Source organism: Nelumbo nucifera, chromosome 1 (assembly GCF_055504915.1).
Source record: "Nelumbo nucifera cultivar China Antique chromosome 1, China Antique-T2T, whole genome shotgun sequence".
NCBI lineage: Eukaryota > Viridiplantae > Streptophyta > Magnoliopsida > Proteales > Nelumbonaceae > Nelumbo > Nelumbo nucifera.
The window spans coordinates 24,061,674-24,084,633 of NC_142649.1; the positions used below are offsets into that span (position 1 = coordinate 24,061,674).

General features: G+C 32.4%; 1 protein-coding gene across 1 annotated transcript; it reads left to right on the forward strand.

Moving 5' to 3' along the window:
• The first annotated feature begins 8,945 nt into the window (after positions 1-8,945).
• On the forward strand, positions 8,946-14,484 carry LOC104590656 (caffeic acid 3-O-methyltransferase-like). The gene is made up of 4 exons (XM_010249375.3): positions 8,946-9,402; positions 13,078-13,388; positions 13,518-13,582; positions 14,153-14,484. The coding sequence occupies exons 1-4, from the start codon at positions 8,987-8,989 to the stop codon at positions 14,447-14,449; spliced, it is 1,089 nt and encodes a 362-aa protein (XP_010247677.1). The 5' UTR covers positions 8,946-8,986; the 3' UTR covers positions 14,450-14,484.
• Positions 14,485-22,960: the final 8,476 nt, after the last annotated feature.

Genomic DNA, 22,960 nt, shown 5'->3' on the forward strand with positions numbered 1-22,960 from the left:
ACCTTTGCATGATTGAATGTCATGTCTTCTTCCTTCATTTTTTCTTCTTGCATTGCGTACTCTTGTCACTTAGTTCTCATACTTTATTTTTAGCAAACAAAATGGTTATATACAAAGAGAGAATGTTGGATGATCAAGTAATGCATACATCGTGGGGATCTTGGTTTTCTCCAAATGCATCATGGGCTTCTTTTTGGTGATATTGCCTAGTTTATGTGGCTGTCAAAAGGTAATTGCCCACTCCTTCCAATGGAGGCATTCAAGAAGTATTGATAAGGTTCTTTGGGCATCAAGTTGGCATGGGTTTGATATTTGATGAAGTAAATGTCAATAGGAATAAGACATTTTTAGTGTTTTAGAACCTCAAATTCATGATGGCTTGATGATTTGCAATTTTTCATTATTGTTGAAATTTGATTCATGCTCAATTATGAAAGTGACATGTGCTTGCTCCCTTGAAATGCCTGAATGGTTTGTGTGGTATAGGGTCTTTCAAGCATTAAATTAGCATGGGTTTAGGGAATACATGTCATTAGGAATGTGATATTCCATTAAAAATTTAGGGCCCTAAATCCATGTTAGTTTAGTATCTTACATTCCCTTACCATGACTAGGTCATTGGCTCATGTTCAATTGTACAAAACATGTTATCTAGGATAGTTCAAGGATGATGATTATGCTGAATTGCAAGTAGTTTGATGATAGGTGAATGGTATGATGGCTTAGTTTGAATGTTCTTATGCTGAAATTGTGTTCTTGTGTGAATAATATGTTAGTTAGGATAGTTCAAGAATGATGATCATGCTGAAATGTGTAATTGCATGATGACATGTGAGTAATATGATGACGTAGATGGGGTTTGCATGCTAACATCATGTTTCTTGTGTGATTATTTGAAATTGGTATATTAGGAGACAATGATAACTAGGATTTGATGTATGCTGAAATGTATAACATCATATCTGTTTACAAAATCCTTAGCATGAGAACATAATCACATATAGGGCTCTGAAGGGATGGGAGATCCATCCTATGGACGCCCGGATTTTGCGGAACAGAATGGACAAATTTCAAAAATTTTTTCCATCTCCACTGAGAATCGTATTCCCTATTTTAGAAAAATAATATTTTTCAATGATCAATCTTGAACCAAGAACCAAACCAGATCTGAACAAAAGCAATAGGAGAGGATGGAGGTGTTCACGCCCAAGGAAGGAACCAAAAACTGCTCCCACTAAATATGGCGCAGTGCAGGATGGAGCAGAGTCAGCAGTGTTCTTCCCAAGAACCTAATCCTTCGCAAGAATTAGCAGAACGGCACGTGAGCACAACTTCCTATCAGTCCCTTCACAAGAAACTGATATCAAGATCCAATCTTGATTTCTCCCACTTAACTGGGGATCGAACTGGCAGGTAAGGCGGCGGAAGGAAGGAGGCGACAAGAAAGAATTTCGTAGGTTGCTAGGTTCTTTCTTCTGTGATTTCAGCTCTAAAGAGGATGTGAATATTTTTCTTCTAAAGGTTGCCACCCCTTCCTCCTTTTATAACCTTAAAGGGATCAGCTCCTAATCCCATTAGGAGTTGCTGATCCAAATCATATTTGGATCAGAATTCCCTTTAAGTGATAAGGATAAACCCTTATCTTATCTGTAGATTGGATCAACCTTCTCCTAATCTCATTAGGAGGTTTCTAGATCTGAATCTCATTTAGATCTAGACTCTTTGAGTGGATAGGGTTAAGACCCAATCCTTTCTGCTTATCTAATCTCAGAATTCACCCCTTATTTAACTGATCAAATCAGCCCAGTTCGAAATGGGCTTTAGGCCCAATAAGGTTATGTGCTCACTTAGCCTTCCTAACTGCTGCACAGTTGGGCTTCCTTGTATGGCGTGGACCCAAACATTGATCTACACATCAGCCACATGGGTTCAGCACAGCCTTTGTTACAAGGCCTGGCCGAATACACTGTTATGTACAATGCACCCCTTGAAACCCATCACATGGGCTCTATGGGCCCAACACTTACCCTAAGTGGTCCCTGGGCCAAGCCACCTTGTAACACCCAGGGACTGTGGGCAGATGTAAGATTAGCCCATCAGTATTACCCTCAATGGTCTTACACTTAACCTCTCAGCCCATAATGATCAAACACTGCCCGACAAGAGAGGACCTCTCCCTCGGCTGCAAGGAACAGTGTTGCACTCTCTACTCACATGGATCCCGGGAATTAAAACCTTTCGCAAATAATCAGAAACCGTAATATATATATATATATATACTTTTATATCTCATATAAAAAATATTTTGCAAAACAAATCTCAATAATTGAAATCGGCTGCCGGTAATCTTGGTTTCCATCAGAGAGAGTGCATCCCCGATCATTACCTTTGTCCGACAAAGGGGCTGATTCTGTCACTATGATCACCCACTCAGATGAATTCTCAGACTGTCCCAACATACCCAGGTTTTGACCCCCGCTAAGGATCTCACTGTTTGGTATATCAAAGACAGCCCAATCCAACACCTAGTGCAGTATCATAATCGAGTCTAGGGGTCAGGTGTAACTTTCCAGTTTTGCCCATCAATCTCCAAGGTCTAGGGCAATACTGGAAATCTGGTCCGGTTCAAAGGTTCAATTAATCCTACACTGCAAGTGCCTTAGGTCTCACCCTAGTGGCTGAGACAGGCCACCCCAACATTTGGTAGCACACCACTGTCAGCCTTGGTAGGATAAATCTTCCCAGACTTATCCAACGACTGTAAACATTCTAAACTAACACGAGTCTCATAAGTGTTCAGTTTAATGGTATTACACAGAAACACATCACAGGAACATGAATCAAATATGTACTTTATTCATTTACAATAAATTCATAATGTACATCATTCTGATTGGAGCTAAGGGCATACAACTGTCTAACAGAATTGATGACACTTGAACCTAGCTCCCTTTGTAACATAATCACATGCTTGCTAAAATCATGTTTCTTGTGGTGTTATGTTTCGCATATTTAATATATTTAAAACCTGTTGTACAACATAACATGTTTTATGTGCATAGGCAGGATGGTTAATTTGTTGTTTTTAACTTCAATCTCATGCTAATATTTTATTACTTATTTTTATTTTTATATATATATTACATACCTGAGTAACAATGATCAAATGAAGGTTGTTCCATTGCCTAACTTCACCTTCAACATCTCTGACCCTGTTGTTGTTCCCCTAAACCCCTCTTTTAAGGCCTTGAGTCATTCATTCATCTCTACCTCTTTCACTAATAATCTATTATTATGGGAAAGCAATAAAGCATTTATCATTCTTCCTTCACCTAGTCAATATTTCTACTTGTCTGAGAAAGCATTCAAGCAAGTTTACAATTTACAACATAGTGTGCTATGTGGCAAGTGGGAGAATGGAGATTAAATTAAGGCCTCATTCATTTATTGGTAAATAAGAGGGGGAAAGTTGGTCAATGGGTATCTCTTTCTCATTGACACCTTTATATTATTATTTTTTCATCAAGTATTGGGCTCCACGGTAAAGAGTGTTTTATTTATCGAGATAAAACTTATCCATTACCAAGTGGATAAGTAATTTTTCCACTTAGGGAAAAAGTTTATAAAACATGATGTGACAAGTTTGCCCTTTTTAATATTAACCTTTTATGGGTAAAAATGTCATTATATTATTTACCTAGAATCAAAAGAGAATTGGTAAGTGAACTTACCCGGATAAGTGTTACCTAGATAGAATTTACCTAGACACTTACTCGGGTAAGTGCACTTACCCAGATAAGTGTCAATGATAGTTCTACTTCCACCTAGTTGGTCTTTTGGCCGACTCTAATGAATGATGAATTGCCTCCTGGTTTTGGATTATCCATTTCAATTTCTTCACTTGTACTTCTTGTGTTTATAGATAAGAGCTAATTACAAAGATAATTTGATTTCAAACTTACGTGAATGGTGGGCTTGGGATGATGGGTTTATTTATAAGCAATGATAGTACCTTGTGCAATGCATGGGCTTTATTTTTATAATTTTTTTGTATCTTAATGCTAATTTTTATTATTTTGAAAAAATATGCTTTATTAGTTTTTATTGAATTTTTATTATTTTTGTATTATTTTTAGGTAAAATTATAAAATAATCCTCTTATAATAATTCTATAAATTGCCTTCATGTTTTAATCCTAACAAAGGCCTCCCATATAGTTTTGAGAAAATAAGAGCAAATAACTCCTTTCCCTTGGCTTTTCAATAACAATGACATTGAAATTACCAAAATACCCTTATTATTGTTAATGCATTATCATACACAATTTAAAGTTTCAACTTCACCCTCCACTAAACTATTTTGCCAAACAACTTTCAAATAATAATTCTCCTTACTTTTCTTGGACAAAGTAAGGTAAAAACGTTGAAGTGAATTAAAACTAATGCATTACATCATTTTTTTTTACTTGGAATGCCCACAAAAGAAAGGTATTTGTAGCTTTTTTCAAAACATAAGGGAAGGCTTTTGTTAGGTCAACACACTAGGAGTTTCATAAAATTGTTAGAAAACCCAAGGAAGATTTTATAACTTTCCTTATTTTAAAATGGAATTTAAATTGATTTCAGGATAATCAAACTATACTTGAAATTGGTATTTCTTAGTAATTTTTGAAATTAGTAAAAATTGAATTAATTAAGTATATTAAGTTTTACAAAATTTATATTCCTTATGAAATTTAATTAACTATATAAATTTTTATTTTTTAGTGGGACTTGAGTTTTTTTTTTTAATTAGTAAAATTTAATTATAAAGATAATAATTGTTAGATAATTTTTTATTAGTTTTATATTAATTTTAAATTAATATTATTTTTTAATTTATCTTATTCCTTTGATTAATTAAATTCTTTTTACTATATTAATAAAATCATTTTTAGCAATAACAATAAATAATAATTATTTTTATTTTATTTAAGGAACTTACTAAATTATTTTTATTATGATTAATAATTTTTACTATTTTAAATGGTAAATAAATATATTATAATTTTAAATGGAAGTAGATGATTTAGTGCAATAATATATCATTGAATATCTCAATTTTAGTATAATTGATCTTTACTAATAATTACAGTTTAATGCAAATATATCTAATGTATATAAAACAATAGTTAAATTGAAATGTATATAGATATAGATAAAATTAATGAATTTTATGCAATTGAATGGAGTATTGGAGGTGAGACAATTAGTAGCATGCATTATTGAAGGAAAGAGTTAATGGCATAATTAATGAGAAGAGATTATTGAAAGAGTTAGTGGGAAAAAGGAGAGAGAGAGAGAGAGAGAGAGAGAGAGAGAGAGGTAAATGCCTTTCGAAATTAAAATATTCAATGGTGAGTTAATGAAGAGTATTAAAACTCTTAAAGTTGATTGGTCACTTAGTTATTTTGTTTAACTTTGAAATTAAAATATTCAAAAAAACCAAAAGAAAAGATAAACGCCTTTGAGAAGAAATTGAAAAAAATAATAAATGCATTTGAGAATAAATCAGAAAGAAGGAAAGTGCTAGCTTGGAATGTTCCATTTTAACATATAGACATAAATAAGCATAAGATGACATGACATGGGAATCTATATTAAAATGCATTGCCAAGCTAGAACTTTCTTGCTCTATGGTTTATTCTCAAAGCCACTTATCTCTTTTTTGGTTTCTTTTCAAAGGCATCCATCTTTTTTTTCAGTTCTTTTTTGAATTTTTTAATTTTAAAATTGAACAAAATAACTCAAGTGACAATCACCTGTAAGAGTTTTAATACTCCTTATTAAACAACCATTAACTCTCTCTCTCACACACATCTTTCCTATTAACTCTTTTAAGGGAAATTATCTAAAACTCACCATGAGTTTTCTGCATTTCTCTTAAACTCACCACAACTTTTCAAAACGTCTAAAACTAACCATGTCATTAAGTTTTTATTTACCAAAACTCACCTTCCGTTAGTGCACCGTTAATGTTTCTTAATAGAGGTGTCCATGTCAGCATAAAAAAAAAATTTATAACTAAATCACCCTTGAATGGTGAGTTAGAGGAAAAGGGTCTTTTTAATTTTTCAATTTTCTTTTTTTACATTTTAGTGTTTTGTTATAACTTCTAATGCTTTTTTATAATTTTTATTTTTTTACATTTTTCTATTTTCTACAATCTATAAAATTTCTTGTATTTTTTGTTATTTATTTGCAATTTCTATGTTTTTCTATAATTTTTTGTGCTTTTTCTACAATTTTTATTTTCTGATTTTGTTTTTCAATTTCTATAGTTTCTATACTTTGAAAATAATTTTTTATTTTGTGTGTAACTTCTATAATTTTTTATATTTTTTGCAATTTCTATGTTTTTATGTATTTTATATTTGAAAGTATTTTTGAACTCCTTTCCTTTTTTTCATATCTAAATATTAAAATATATGTATATATTTTATATTTTCTATGAAGGTTAAAATGGTAATATATTAACAGCCATTAGTCTCTTTAACGTCAAGTTAGTGACATGGTGAGTTTTAGAAATTTTGAAAAGTTGTGGTCAGTTTAAGAGCAATGCTGAAAACTCATGGTGAGTTTTTGACAATTTCATCCCCTCTTTTAATAATCTCTCTGTATTAATTATGCCATTAACTCTCTCCTCGAATAACTTACCCCACTAATTCTCCCTCATCTCCATTACTCCATTAAATTGCATAAAATTAATTAACTTTATACCTATATCCATTTCAGTTTAGCTATATATGTATAATAGATATATTTGCATTAAACTGTAATTATGAGTAAGGATTACTTATATTGAAATTGAGATATTCAAGGATATATTATTGCGCTAAATAATCTACTTCTATTTAAAATTATAATCCATTTATATTCCATTTGAAAATAATAAAAATTAATAAACTGTAGAAATCATTTAGTAAGTTACTTAAAATAAAAATAATTATTAATTTTTATTAATATAATAAAAAGAATTTAATTAATCAAAGGAATAAGATAAAATAAAAATGAATATTAATTTAAAATTAATACAAAATTATCTAAAAATTATTAGTTTTATAATTAAATTTTATTAATTTAAAACCAATTTAAGTTCCACTATATAAGAAACTAAAATTTTATAGTTAATTAAATTTCAAAAGGAAATTAAATTTAATTAAAACCTTATATACTTAAATAAATTCAATTTTTACTAATTTCAAAATGATAAATACCTCCTTGGGTTTTCTAACTATCCTATGAAACTCCCCAATGTTTTGACCTTAACGAAAACCTCCCCTATTATTTTGAGAAAATGTGCAAATACCTTCCTTTAGTGAGCATTTCAAATAAAGTGCAACTTAGATTGCATTTGGATAAATTAATAAAAATTAATTTATTAATAATAAATCAATAAAAGTTAATAAAAATTCTTTTACAAAAAAAATAAAAATTAACATTAAAATACAAAAAATATATAAGAAATTGGCCACTCTCACTAAAGTGCAACTTAGATTGCATTCGGATAAATTAGACAACCTCAAAAAAAAAATAGTTAATTGAACTTGATGAACACCATTTAATTGAAAATGTAATAAAGCTCCATCTTCAATTTAACTGATAAATAATGCCTGTGCGTATAGAATAAAATTTTAAACTAGAGTGCAGTGGGCTTTGCAAATCTACTCGAGTTGATGATCTGGGTTTTCAAATTGCAAATAATTTGTGCCATTAATTTTAGTATTTCAATTGGAGATATTCCTAATACACGGTTACGACAAATGTGAACTCATTTCAAATTAAAGATGTTAACTTTCTGGAAAAATGTTCATTAGAGGTCAAGATATACCAGCTGGCCACTTGGTATTTGCTTTCATAGCTGCCCTTCGTTGTAAAGCAAGTCAATTGCAGACCGCTGTGCAGCGGTTCGTAATACAATAATAACCCACGTTCTCATCAGAGTATAGACGATGTGGTCTCTCCCAGCTTTTTCGTCTCACTTTACTTATAATAATGAATGCACTACCCTATATAATAATGATAAGCTAATGAGACATTATGGACTAATTGCCATGTCTCCCTCGCAAGACTCCCAAAAAGCTTTTTGTGTACAGAGAGTAGTTGAAAAGTTCCTCACAGGAATGGGTCAGACTTGATGGCCTTAAAAGTAATCATCTTATAGCAGAGTTCATTTGTTTTTTTTTTTTGCTAAAATTGAAAATTATAACTTTTTTTATTGATTTTTTGAATGGCTACACAACGGGGCCCATAATCCCCAATCCAGGTGCAGGCAGGTACTTTACAAGAGATCTTACCGATCTTACCAGTCAACTGGTTGGTACTTTACAAAAAATTCTTAGCCCCAACATGTATTACAGTGACCCAAGATTAACTTCATGTAACTCAAGGAGAAATAATGACAACAACAGATAAAAAGATTTTAAGGGATGTTTAGTATTGTTTAATGGTTAGGTGCCATTAAGCGCCACATAAATAAAATTATAATTAAATATTTTTATGTTTGGAGAAAATATTAAAATGAAGCTTTTCCAATAATTGATTCACAAATAAATCAAGACAAACATTTATTTGATGAATAGTCTTAACAAATTACGTTTCAGGATAGACACCATCTTAATTAATTGTTTCAGCGCAGCTAACTTCGCATAGCAAATTAATGTGGTTTGACTAGTTCAGTCTTCACCAACCAACTCGTTTGTCTTCTTAATTAGTAAGTGATATGGTCTTCGGTGGCTAGAATTCTCTCTTTATCCTATACATGGTTTTCTTTGAAGCTGGGCTTAAAGCAGCAGTCTCAAGTCTCTCAATTATTCTTCTTTCCTTTCCTTGTCAGAGGGTTTCGTTTCAAAGTTTGCAGCCTACCAATGGGGAGACTCTTTTGCTCTCCTCTTACTATAAATTCACGAGCTTCCTCTATCTGCTGCATATCCCACAACCAAAACAACATGGCTTCGACCCATAATGCAGAACCCTTGGTCCAAGGCAAAGAAGAAGAAAATTATGTCTTGGCCATGCAATTGGCCAATGCTTCTGTGTTTCCCATGGTCTTGAGAGCAGCTGTAGAGCTTGGCGTGCTTGAGATTATAGCCTCAGCTGGTCCTGATGCATGTCTCTCGTCTTTGGATATCGCCTCAAACCTGCAAACTCAAAACCTGGAAGCACCAATCATGCTCGAACGTATGCTTCGTCTCCTTGCCAGTTGTTCTATTCTAACATGCTCTCTCATTAAACAAGACAATGGTGAAGTAGAAAAGCATTATGGTTTAGCGCCCATAGGCAAATTATTCACCAGGAACCAGGATGGAGCCTCGGTGGCCTCTTTGCTTCTACTGATTCAGGACAAGGTTTTCATGGATAGTTGGTATGACATCTCTACCTCTTACGCAGTTCATCATGCATATTGTATGTAGTATACGAAGAATTGAATGATTTTCTGAAAATTCTTATTGTACAGTATTTGGTTGCATGCATAATATATGCTCGTAAAATCAACATTTTTCAAACAGTTATTTTTCATTCATTTTCTTTATAGAACTTGGTCCCGCGTTTTGATTTTTTTTAGGAACCAGCAGAAAAGGAAGTTTTCATTAATGTGCCCGCCGGAATACAGACAAAGTAATTAAAATCAGTGAGAGCAGTCAATGAAATTGACGGGAAAAAACAGTTAAATAAACATGTCATCAACCGTGAAGTAAAGCCTTCAACAGTGAAATAAAAACAAGGAGAAATATCTACTTGTATTTATGAATGTACTAGAAGGGATCGGCATGATGCTCCATAGTGTTTAAATTCAGTTTTTTCTTTTTAAAAAGGAAACTGAATTAATTAGTTTAGAAAGAGATAAAAAGCCTCATTGCTTAAGTTTTCCATTTTTCAAACATTTAAAAATGCCATATAATTTAGAGGAGTCAGGAAGAGGACAGAGGAGTTGTAATGCAGATCTCTTATATATTTATAAGTGTTAGGGATGCCTCCTATTTTATAATGTAATTATCAAATTCATCAGTTTTATATTAAAAAAGGAACTGAATCTGTTATGGGTGAGTTTAAGTGGCCCCATATTTGATATTTTTGTATTTTTTCCAAATTTCGAAAAGCCCAAAATATATAAAAATATATGTTAATAAGAGATCATAGAAGAGTTGTCATGTGTGTAGCTCCATTATTAATGGTAGATGTAAAGGGGCCACCTATGTTAATTATATATATAATGCAATTTTCAAGGTCAACAACCCCTCTAGCCACTCTCCTAGTGGAAAGAAACTAGGAATTCAATTGTAATTAATAGAAATATCTATTCATTATCTCTACATTTAATTTTGTATTAATACAATTGTAAATCTTATTTAATATAAAAAAATAATTACAATTATTGATATAAAATTAGATGTCTAATTATATATATATTAAAAATAAATAATAAAAAAATTTATTATGTTGGCTCACTCCTAGTCAAAATATTTGTTAGTTCTTCCAAAATTTAATTATATATTAATGCAACACTCAATTAAAGGATTAATGTCTAGGGGTGTCAATGGACAGAGTTTGGGTTGGACCCATTTGAATCAAAATCAATTTCAACGGATTGGACAGCCCAATCGAACATTGGATTGGATCAGTCCATACTTAATGGTCCAAAGTATTTATTGGATTCAATTGGATTTGGTCTATCTATAATGGATTTATATTATATTAGGTCAAATTTAACCAATATCTGGTCCATTAATAGAAGATAAGAGTAGAAGTGTCAATAAACCAGTTTTGGGTTTGACTGAATTTGAATTAAAACCAATTTGAACAGGTTGGTTGGCCCAATAAGACATTAAATTAGACTAGTCCAGTCCAAAATATTTATCAGATTGGATTGAACTTGATCCATTTGTAATGGATTCATATTGGACCAGAGTGGGTTGGAACAATATCCAGTCCATTGATAACCCTAGGTGTCTATAAAAAAATATAAACTATGAAGTGTTTTATTACATACACTACGAAGATCAATTCAAATAAATGATTAACATAGCATTAATCTATATTACGTAAGAAAAAAGATTGGGCCCACGTTAGCATTTATCCATCTTATCCTTTGATAGGTCATCAAATAGTTCAACCATCTGGGCTTGTGACATCAGAAATAATATAATAAAATTATAAAAATATAAAAACATGAAAAAGTACAGAAATAAATTGTAGAAAAATTGGCCAAGTCTTTAGGGCTGTAATTGGGTGAAAGTCAAATTGGATCTAGCACATCTAAATCCGACTCAATTATTGTAACTTTAAATTCGAACCAAATCCAAAATCTGATTTATCAAACTCGGATCCATTCTATTGTACTAAAAACAAAAATAAAATAAGATAAGAGGTTTTAAAAAAGTTAAATTAGCTTTTAACTTATATATATGTATATATAATTTTATATAAATATTAAATATTGAATTTAATAATTATAAACTTTTTGTGCTTATATATGGTATCTATATTTACAAAGTTATATTACATGCATACATACAAAAACTTATATAAAGGTGGACTATTTATAGTATTCTATATTCATCATATATTTTGACAATCAGGATTTTATTGTTAATGATGGAAGTGGTTAAAACACAAAAAAAAAAAGAAAAACAAAGTGATTTAATGTCTAACCTATGACCAATTGATTAAGGGCCCGTTTGTCATGTTTTTCCGCAGGGTCTTTCAGCTGTTTACAAGTTGGAAAGACCGATTTTCAGTCTATTCCCATTTGGCTCGTGGAAGATCTAGCCACCAAAAGACAGTGCCAAAAAGATGCGAGAAGCCCATTTCGGGCTGATTTCAAGATGCTTCAAATGAAACTTCTTGCGTCTTTTGCATTTTAATCTCGTGCGGAAAAACGTGCATCTGCCAAACGTGCTTTGGACAACTCAGATCTTCATACAAAAGCCCAATACGTCTTTTGCATGTTAGAACTACCAGAAAATCTTCCCAAAAGGACACTCCAAAGAAGCCCTAAGTCAAAAGGTTTGATGGTTTAACTAGATGGATCAAATAGGTCATTAAAAGATATGGTTATTCGTGTTTGATATCTACTCTAATTGGTTTTATATTTTGAGAAATAGCCTATGAATTATCAATTAGGGGCTCCTCTTGAAATAAGTAAATATTTTCTGTTTGAAGATAAAAATTATGCTCTATTACCAAATAAAAATGTTATCTAATCCAGGTGTACTACCGACATTTATTATGCATCTTGTTCCTAGAGGATTTAGACTTCTCCTAGACCACATTCTCTCACAGAATGTGAGATATATATAACTACATATAAACTGGGAAACTGTCTAAAATTCATCACGACTTTTCAGCATTTTTTTTTAAATTCATCATAATTTTTCAAAACGTTCAGGGAACACCATTTCAGTAACTTGACATTAAACAGATTAATGAGTGTTAATAGTTTACTATTTTACCCTTTGTTATATTCGACACATTTTTCAATGTTTTAGAAAAATCCTTGTTTTTATTCTACCCAAAGCCCATTTTTCAGCTACCTTGGAATACTTTCAAGCAGCAAAATGAGAACAAAATGTCTTTCAACAAGTTGAAATCATATATATAAGGCAGTTGGGCACTTAAGGGCATTTTAGTCATAAAAATGTTTAATAAGGCTGACTTCAGGGGCAGTTTGGACATGAAAATTGCATTTATGCTGACATGGACAACTTTTGTCAATGAACATTAATAGTGCTCTAACGAATGGTGAGTTTTGGAAAACAAAAACATACAAACATGGGATTCCCTAAACGCTTTGAAATGTTATGGTGAATTTAAGAGAAATGCTGAAAGGTCCTGATGAGTTTTAGACAATTTCCCTAAATACAATTTCTACTTTCAAAAGTTTTGAAAAGGGAAAGCCCACCAACCGAAAATAACATGTCTTTTTGTTCCCCTATGCCTTTCTTGCAACCTGTTACACAATTTTAGACAAATGGAAATTCTTCATTATTTGTGCAAAAATTGTGTAAAAGGATCTCATAATAATTTTTGTTTCTTGTAGGTATCATTTGAAGGATGCTGTTCTTCAAGGTGGAATTCCTTTTAATAAAGCCCATGGGATGTCGGCATTTGAATACCCCGGGATAGATTCTCGATTCAACAAAGTTTTTAATAAGGCAATGTCAGATATGACAGTCATACTCATGAAGAAGGTTCTTGAAACATACAAGGGCTTTGAAGGTCTCAAAGAGGTGGTTGATGTTGGAGGTGGGATTGGAGTTACACTTAACATGATCACATCTAAGTATCCTCAAATTAAGGGTATTAATTTCGATTTGCCTCATGTTATAGCAAATGCACCATCATATCCTGGTATGACTTATTTTTTCCTTATTATTATTATTATTATTATTATCATTGTTGTTGTTGTTGTTTTTAGTGAAATTAAAATTAATTATTTATATTTTTAAATTTTTTTATAAAATTTTATTTATTTGGCAGGTGTGGAACATGTTGGAGGAGATATGTTCGAAAATGTCCCACAAGGAGATGCCATTTTTATGAAGGTAGATTCCTTTTTCCTTCAAATAATTTCTCATCAGTATTTTAGGGACCCAACCTCATATATGATGGGTCAACTTTACATAAACTATAAAAGATAAGTTGGTTTCTGAAAAGTCAATTTTATAATTCATTTCCAAGGTTCAAAATAACGTTATGTATCGGCCTGTATTGGGGCCTTCCCGAGGCCATGGTTCAGAGGGTAGTTGGGACTTAAACTTACACCTTTAAATCGGTTTTGAAAAAAAAAAATAAAACATAAAAAAGCACTGATACGCCGGACATATCTAAAATATTTAGAAACTTGTTCATTTCACATAAGTGGGATAATTCTAAAAGTCAAATGTACATTTTTGTATGCCATATTCACATACTAATTCCCTATGATATACTAATTGTTTTCTTACGATTTATAATTGGATTTTGTATAACCTGGAAGTATTTTTAATTGATTTGTTGTTTCTATACAAAAAGAAATTTGGATAGTAGATTGACTTTTCAATTGGAATCAAAAGGATAAGATTTCGATTATTCAATTTACTAAAGATTTTCTTCTCCTTTCTGAACATTTGTAGCTCATACTTCATGATTGGAGTGATGAACATTGTTTAAAGCTATTAAAGAACTGTTGGAAAGCTCTTCCAGAGTCTGGAAAGATTATCATTGTGGATTTGATCCTTCCGGAGGCTCCTGGGATTAGTATGTTCTCTGATGCTGTCTTCCTGGCAGATTTAGTAATGTTGGCTCAAAATCCAGGTGGAAAAGAGAGGACATTTAAAGAGTTTGAGGACCTGGCACTGCGCTCTGCATTTTCTAGTTGTAAAATGATTTGTAGGGTTTATAATTATTGTGTTATGGAGTTCCACAAATGATAAATAAGATTGTTACTTCTTTTTTCTTATTTTAAGGAAATCTTGTGTTGTTGATTATTATTTGTTGTTCTTAGTAAGGATGAAAACTACATATTCCCATCCAAAAGTCCGAATATTTCATTATGTATCAAATAACCAGTTCATTAAAGTGAAAACATTAACTCAAATCGTTTCTAATTAAAATAATAAAGAAAACAACATATGTGTTTTGTGGCGAATTAGGTCATTGATGTTGTTCTAGTAGTTGTAATCATTCAATGAATAACAACTCCTCTAGAATGATGTGTCACAGGATACTTGTAATAGAAATGTTAATAACCTGAATTTTTTTCTTTTTGGTGTCTGTGTAATGAAAAGAAATAAGGTGAAAGAACTAAAAGAACCGGGGAGGTTACAGCAGAGGTGGTAGAGGTAGATGGACCCTCTTTTTGGTTGTTTTGATTGTGCCTTGTTTTAGCTTTTCGGTTTGTTTCTTGTGGGTATTTGGGCTTGGTTTTGATGGGCTGGGCATGTTTTGTTGGCCTTGCTTTCTTGCTTCCGTTTTAAAGTTCTTGTTGGCTCTTGGGCGGGTTTTTTGTTGCCTTGAGTTTGGGTGTTGGGGTAGTTGAGGTGCTGTGGGCCCTTCTATTCTGTATCTCTTTTCTCCTTTTTTTTCTTTTATAAATTTTATTTTATTTTATTATCAAGAAAAATGAATACGAGGTGTCAATTGGATGAATTTGGTCCAATCCGGTCCAGTCCAATGTGAGTCCACTTATAAATGGATTGGACCCATTCTAGTTCAAATCCAATACAAATCAAATCCAATTCAATCCATTAAAATGTAAATGGATTGGATTAGATCCAATCCAATCCGAATGAAATATCAAAAATTATATAAAAGCACTTTTAGCATTGAAAAAACACTTTTGTAAAAGTATTTTGATAAAAATATTTTCATAAAAATGCTTTTACAAAAGCACTTTATTGAAAGTACTTCGTAAAAGTGCTTTTGTAAAAGTACTTTTGTAAAAGCACCTTACGAAAAGTACTTCCATAGACATTTATAAAAGTACCTTTGTAAAAGTACATTTGTAAAAGTACTTTTATAAAAGTACTTTCGTAAAAATGCTTTCATAAAAGTACTTTTATAAAAGTACATTCGTAAAAGTGCTTTCATAAAAGTACTTCCGTAGAAGTGTTTTTATGAAAGTACTTTCGTAGAAATGTTTTTATAGAAGTACTTTCATAAAGTACTTTGGAAAAGTGCTTTTGTAAAAGTACTTTCATAAACATACTTTTATAAAAGCACTTTTCGAAAATTACTTCCATAGACTTTTATAGAAGTACTTTTGTAGAAGTGCTTTTGTAAAGTATTTTTATAAAAGTACTTTTGTAAATGTACTTTTATAAAAGTACTTTTATACTTTTGTAAAAGTGCTTTCGTAAAAGTTCTTTCATAAAAGTGATTTTCTAAAAGTGCTTCCACAAAAGTGCTTTCGTAAAAGTGCTTTTATAAAAGTACTTCCGTAAAAATTTTTTTGCAAAAGTGATTTCATAAGTGTTTTCGTGTAAAAGTACTTTTATAAAAGTGCTTCCATAAAAGTATTTTTGTAAAATTGCTTTCGTAAATGTACTTTTGTAAAAGTGCATTTATTAAAGTAATTTTGTAGAAGTGCTTTTATAAAACTTCTGTAAAATTTCTTTCACAAAAGTACTTTTGTAAAAATGCTTTTGTAAAAGTATTTTTATAAAAGTGCTTTCGTAAAAATACTTTTCCGTAAAAGTACTTTTATAAAAGTGCTTTTATAAAAATGTTTTTGTAAAAATGCTTCCGTAAAAGTACTTTCATAAAAGTGATTTTATGTTGTTTTCAGTTTTGATTGATTTCAAATTGGACAAGGGTTTGGTCTCATGATCGGATTATTGGAAATTTGGTTTAGGTCTAATTCAAACCAATAAGAATATGGACCAATTTATTTTGGATTGGTCCAATCCAATAATTATAATGGACCATCCAAATCCGATTTGATAAGGTTTGGATCGGATTGGATCCAAACCAAAATCGATCGATTGACACCCTACCTGTAATAGGTGGTTCTTGTCTATTAGATCAAGTTATGATTGGATGTTGACACGATTGGCCATTGGTTAGGGTCCTCATTTTTGTTGTTTCTAGATAAATATATTTCATTGACCCAAATATATGCTTGATAGTAAGGCGAGTCCGATCCCAGATACAATATTTTGAAAAATTTCAAGAAAATTATCAAAAAAGAAATGAATTTATTAGTTCCTATGGCAACTAAAGATAGTGCATACTTTTATTTTCCTCATTTCTAAAGTTTTGCCTAGTGTTTTCAGCCTGCTATTGATTTGGCCGGTTGAACCATTGTCACTTGGTTAAGATTTTGGGTCTGATTCGAATGAAATTTGGAGAAATATTAAAAAATGTTGACTTTTTCAAAAACTGTCTGATCCGAACAGTTGGACCATGTCCAGAAGCGTGTCGTTAAGCACTTCAGAGCACCAATTTAATATTTATAATTTTATTCTGATTCTTAAACAACTACTAACGTAGTAAAGTGATGAGAACGGGTCATATCCATAGGGAAGCGAGGGAAAATTAATTAATAAAAAAAATATAAAATTAATTAATAAAAAAATGGAATTCATTAAAACCAAATTCGAATAGTATTGAGAATAACAAGTGCATACAAATAAATAGCAGAAACAGATATATAAAAGGAACGAAATAAAAATGTCTGAGAATCCGATCAGAGGTAGTAGTCTCCGGATCTCTCCTTTGACCCTCGAACATCTCGAGCTAGGCCTTCCGTCTTACCTAGCCGAATTTTAGATCTGCAGAAAAGAAATAAAACACAAATTAAATCTAATAAAAATAAATTTGCAGGAAGGAAAAATTAAACTAGAAATTAAAGAACAGAAAATAATTCTAAAACTGAAGAAAAAATGGTTGGGATTCAAATCCAAAGATGGCAGTAGTGGTGTTGGCGAACTGCAAGTAGGAACCCCTCCTCTTGCTTGGGCATCCTCCTCTTCCTCTACCATTGAGCTTCTCAATATCAGCCTTCCTTCTTACCTGGGTGAATTGACCAACCCCTAGGATTTTAGCAAAAATATGGGTGCCCTAGGGTTTAGAATGAATGGTTAGGATGGTTCTAGGGTAATCCTAAGGCTGAGAAGAAAAAGGAGAAGGCACCCAATATTATGTAAGGCTGAGATTTAATAGCTAAAGGCTGGATGGTGAACATTAGAAGTTAGGTGGCTCCTAGGGTTAGAATGCTAAAAAGAAAGTGCCTTAGAATGGATGGTGGAGATTAGAAGGGATGGAAGGTGAGGATTTAGCAGATAGGGGCTGCTAGGGTTTGTTAAGAGTGAAAAGAATGGGTTAAAAGGCATCCTAGGGTTTGCTAAGGCGTGGGGAGCATGCTAATATAGTAGGAGGGGCGCCAAACTAGGTTTATCGGTTAGGAGGCACCCTCCTGCTTTCAATTTTTCACAAAAACACCCCCTCTCTCAACTAGACTTCACACCAGCTTCCTAAAATCTGCATTTCAGCCATGAAAATTTCCTAGTTTTCCCTAAAATTTGCATAGAGACCCTTAGAGGCCACAACATTGCATTTAACTGGGAAAAGGCACATCTTGACTATTCTAAGGCCGAAAATACCCCTGAATTGATGCCATTAAGGCATCAAAAGGCAGAGTTATCACACTCTCCAACTTAAACATTGCTAGTCCCTTAGCAATGCAGCCTTAAAATTAAACTGAGCATAGAGATCCTTCCCATCTCAAGATCATCCCTGACAGAATTAGTCAAGTATCCTGATTCCAACATTCTCAAACTCTGTATAGATCAATATTGGGCTTTAGGGGTAAAACTATCTTACTTTGAATATTACAGAAACTTGGCTTAAAAAAATCTTATATACCCTTCCATTTGTAGACTGTCTTGATAAGCTGAAATTGATTTTTAAAATCAGACATGTATTCTTCTTATCATTTTTTTGATAGTGGATTTCTACCCCTGAAATTGATTTTACTTCTATTGTTACCTTCCCCCATTTGATGCGAATCTCGACACTTGCCTTAGGTAAAGAGACCCGGTTACTAAGTGGTAGGTGATTGTCTTTGGCATTCCCTTTTCGTTTGATGCGAATTTCGACACTTGGCTTAGGTGAAGAGACCTGGTTACTAAGTCTATGGTGTCCATTGACCTTTTATTCTCTTTTTTTTTTATTTTTTTTGCAACATTGTTCAGGGTAGTCCACTACTAACAATTTGAAGAATTTTTTTCTAATTTCTCAATCTTTCTTTTCTTATCTTGGCAGGGGCAAACTATGGAGTATCTTCCAATTTCAAAACGGTTTTGACAATATTCAAATAAGACCAATTTTGACTCTTATCACTTGCTACCAATTTCTACAAAATTCAATATTCTTTTATTAGTTTCCTCAACTTTTTCTGTTTGGGAATCTCTTTTAATGGAAGAATTTAAAAATTTCTTAGTAAAATTTTAATTCTACACATTTAAAGACTTAGCTTTTAATTTTTTTTTCAATTTTTCTTTTTCTTTCTTTCCTCAACCTCAACTTAAATGCCATTGTCCCTAATGGCATGACTAGAATGATGCAAAGAAGATTTGGGCCAAAGGGAACAACAAGTAGGATTTTCCTAAGGGGTTCAAGGTCTGCCACCTAGTCTCAAATCAAGAAAAGAAAAACAAATTCTAAAAGCAAAAACACTAAAAACTACGTTGGGTTGCCTCCCAACCAACGCTAAGTTTAACGTCTTTAGCTGGACACATTCACGCACTGTTCCCATCTATACTCCCCGACTCACTTTCATCTTTCGACAGATAGAGTTTAGATTGGGCTAACCACGGGGTAGGTAGGGCATCTAAAAGATCATCCACTATATCCACCTTGCACTCATCTTCCCCTAGGTTTGGATACTTAGAGGCACTAAAAATGTTTAACCGGACTTTCTGCTCCCCTAATGAAATGTCCATTTCTCCTGATTTACAATTGATATTTGTATTGGTTGTTGCTAGAAATGGACATCTTAAGATTATTGGGATGTGGTTCAGTTCCTCGGTTAGGGTCATGTCTGGGATGATGAAATCCACTAAGAAGTGACAACCCTCTATCATGACAATGACATCCTCAATAACACTTAGAGGAGTCTTGACTGACCAATTAGCGAGTTGTAGAATTACCGGGGTAGGTTCTATCTCGCCGATCCTGAACCTGTCATGAATGGACGGAAGCATATTTATACTAACCCCTAGATCCAATAAGGCCCGATTGAAGGTGATTCTAGAGATGACACAGCTTATGAGAAGAGCACTAAGGTCTTTCATTTTTCGGGGAAAGTGGTTTAGGAGAGCTACACTAACATCTGCCGAGAGCATTATTCTTTGTGGGTACAATCATGGCACCATCATATGAGTACAAAACTCTTTTAAAAACTTGGCATAGGCCGGGATATGTTGCATCGCATTGAAGAGAGGGAAGTTAATATGGACTTCCCGACTTTCCTCACTGCGAGTTTCTTTGTTCTTTAGCACTAGCCCAACTGTGAGTGTAGTTGGAAAGGAAACTACGGGTTGGTTTACTATAGGCTCTTCTTCTAAAGTTTCCTTTCCTTCTTCTTCTCCTCCCAACTTAGGGTCTTCCTGCTCCTTTTTATTAACTCTCTTTTCCTCACATAGATCCTCTAAAATCTTCCCACTCCTTAAGGTTGTAATAACCTTGGTATTTTCAAGCCGAGGGTCTTTAGGAGGTGGTTGAATCTGCTGTGGTTGAAAACCCAGTGGTTGATTTCTAGGACTTGCAACTGGGTGACTCGGTAGTTGCCCTACCTCTCTCCTCTTCTTAGCTTCGGCTAGCTGTCCTATTTGGCTCTCTAATCTATTGATGGAGTGTTGTTGATTTAGGATTAGCTACTGAAGTTGCATGAATTGATCATCTATTGTATGGGTTTGAGGAGGTTGGGGGTAAGCCTAATATGGTTGGACCGGTTGGTTCATAGGGTACATCTACTGGAATTGGGTCTGCCCTTGTGGCCTCTAAAATTGCTGGGCCATGGAGTTAGATGAATGGTACTACTCGGACTGTGTGTAGGTTTGACATGGTTGAGCTGGTTGAGTCCCATGGTAATAATTGTACTCCCAGTGGGTTTGGCCATCTAACCATTGAGAGTGCACATCTGGTAGGGGGATTTTCTTGGGCTTGGGCCCTGTAAGTGAAGTTGGGCTGATTTTCCCACCTAGGGTTATATGGACTAAAGAGTGGATTAGCATTGGGTTGGAAAAATATGTTGTCCGCATGCACTTGGTTTGGACTGACTGGTTGACATGGGCCTACCGCAGGGCACTGGTTAACATGATGGGCTGGGTTTGCACAGATGGAACATGATGGATAGGTTGACAAGGTTGGGTATGGGGCACTTTGTTGATGATATGCAAGGACTTGGTCAATTCTATGGGACATCCCCATTAATCCTGTCCAGTTGTCAAGACACATGGTTCCAATCTATCTATGGCTCAGGTTGGAAGTAGTTTTTCATTCCACAAACTCCAGCCATTGAATTCATTTTGTTTTAACCTCCCTTTTTTTTGAAATTTGAAATTTAAATTTTGAATTTTACTTTCAAATTTAAATTCTGCAATTTAAACTCAAATTTGAATTTTTAATTTTTTTAATTTTTTCTTCTTTTTTTATTTTTTTATTTGAAGTTTGAAATTTAAATTCAAATTTAGATTTTGAAATTTAAATTCAAATTTGATTTTTTAATTTTTTTTGTTTTTTTTTGCTTTTTTTTGAAATTTGAAATTTAAATTCAAATTTGGATTTTGAAATTTAAATTTATAAAATTTAAATTCAAATTTGAATTTTTAATTATTTTAATTTTTTAATTTTTATTTTTTAAAATTTGAAATTTAAATTCTTGAAATTTAAATTCAATTTTGAATTTTTAAATTTAAAAAAAAAATGCAAGCAAATCAACCACATGACCTAGGGGTTGACCTAGGGTTTCCTAAACTAGTGGTTCAACCAATGTGAATCCTCTTAGGTTCACTTGGAATTACACCACTTCCTTTAGTTTGCCAGGTAAGAGGTGGGGATGTGGGAGGCTCCCATTGCTCTCGCAAGGATCTAATTATCGCTTTGGCGTAGCCGTTTAACCTCTTTCCTTAGACACCAACCACCGGTTATGGAAAGTAATTACAAGTTTTCCTAAAATTCAACACACCTTTGAACCAAGTGTGAGGCTTCCCTAAATGATCTTGCTATCCAAATTTTAAATTAGGGTTTAGGGTAAACCACATGTGAAGGCTGATGATTTTTGGGCCAAGGAAGGGTGATGAAATCCCCACCTTATCTTATTTAAGTTGGGTGCCCTTAAATGGATTAACGAAATAAAACAATCAAACAAAATGAATACATCTAACTACAATGCATGAACAATTATTTCTAAAATGCAATTCAGCAATACAACATAAAAAGAAATGAAATAAACTAAGCAAAATAAGCAATTAAAGTAAAAAGAAAGAAAACCTAACACATTCACAACTAACAATGATAATTTCAACAATCAAATAAACCTATATGATGCATGCTCTTGAATATGAAACCCTAAATGTTGGAATGCAAATGCAAAATTTTAATTTTTTTTATTTTTTATTTTATTTATTTATTTATTTATATTTTTGAAATTCGAAAATTTAAATTTAAATTTTGAAATTTGAAATTCAAATTCAAATTAAGATTTGCATTAAAATTTAAATTCAAATTCAAATTCAAAATTTAAACTCAAATTCGAAAATTTAAACAATTTCCTCTTTAACAATTAATTATTCAATTAAAGCACTAATAAAAAGGAAATTAAATAGGGCAACAAATAATTATAACAAGTAGAAAATAAAAGAAATAATTATGCTAAAAAGATTAACAACTACTAAAATAAATTCTAACAAGAAAATTGTTATTCTAAAAATTAAACCAAAAATAAAATAAGCAAAAGAAAATTATGCGGCAATAAATAAAATAAAATAAAATAAACAAACTTTTTTTTTCTATTTTTTTATCTAAAATAAAGAAGAACAGAAAACCCAATAAGACAGAAATTTGAACAAGAAATTAAAATAAAGAAAGAAAAATAGATCTAGAAACAAAATGGAAGAAAAATAATACAAAAGAAAAATAAATTGAATCTAGAGAAAAAAATTAAATAAAAATTCGAACATCAATATTCTACCAAAAAAAGAGTTCGAAAATAAAAACAAAAAAATCAAAAATAAAATACGACTACACCTGAAGCGTAATGCACTTTCTCTTCTCTTCTCTTTCGTCCCGTAGTCCCGCAACGCTCCAATACCCCACCTTTCGCTATTCCGTCCTACAGAATCAAAGAGAAACAATAACTGAATTGAGATAACGGATCAAGTAATAAAACGAAAAAGAAAAAATAATGAAACAGATCCAGAAAAAGTAAATAAAATTTT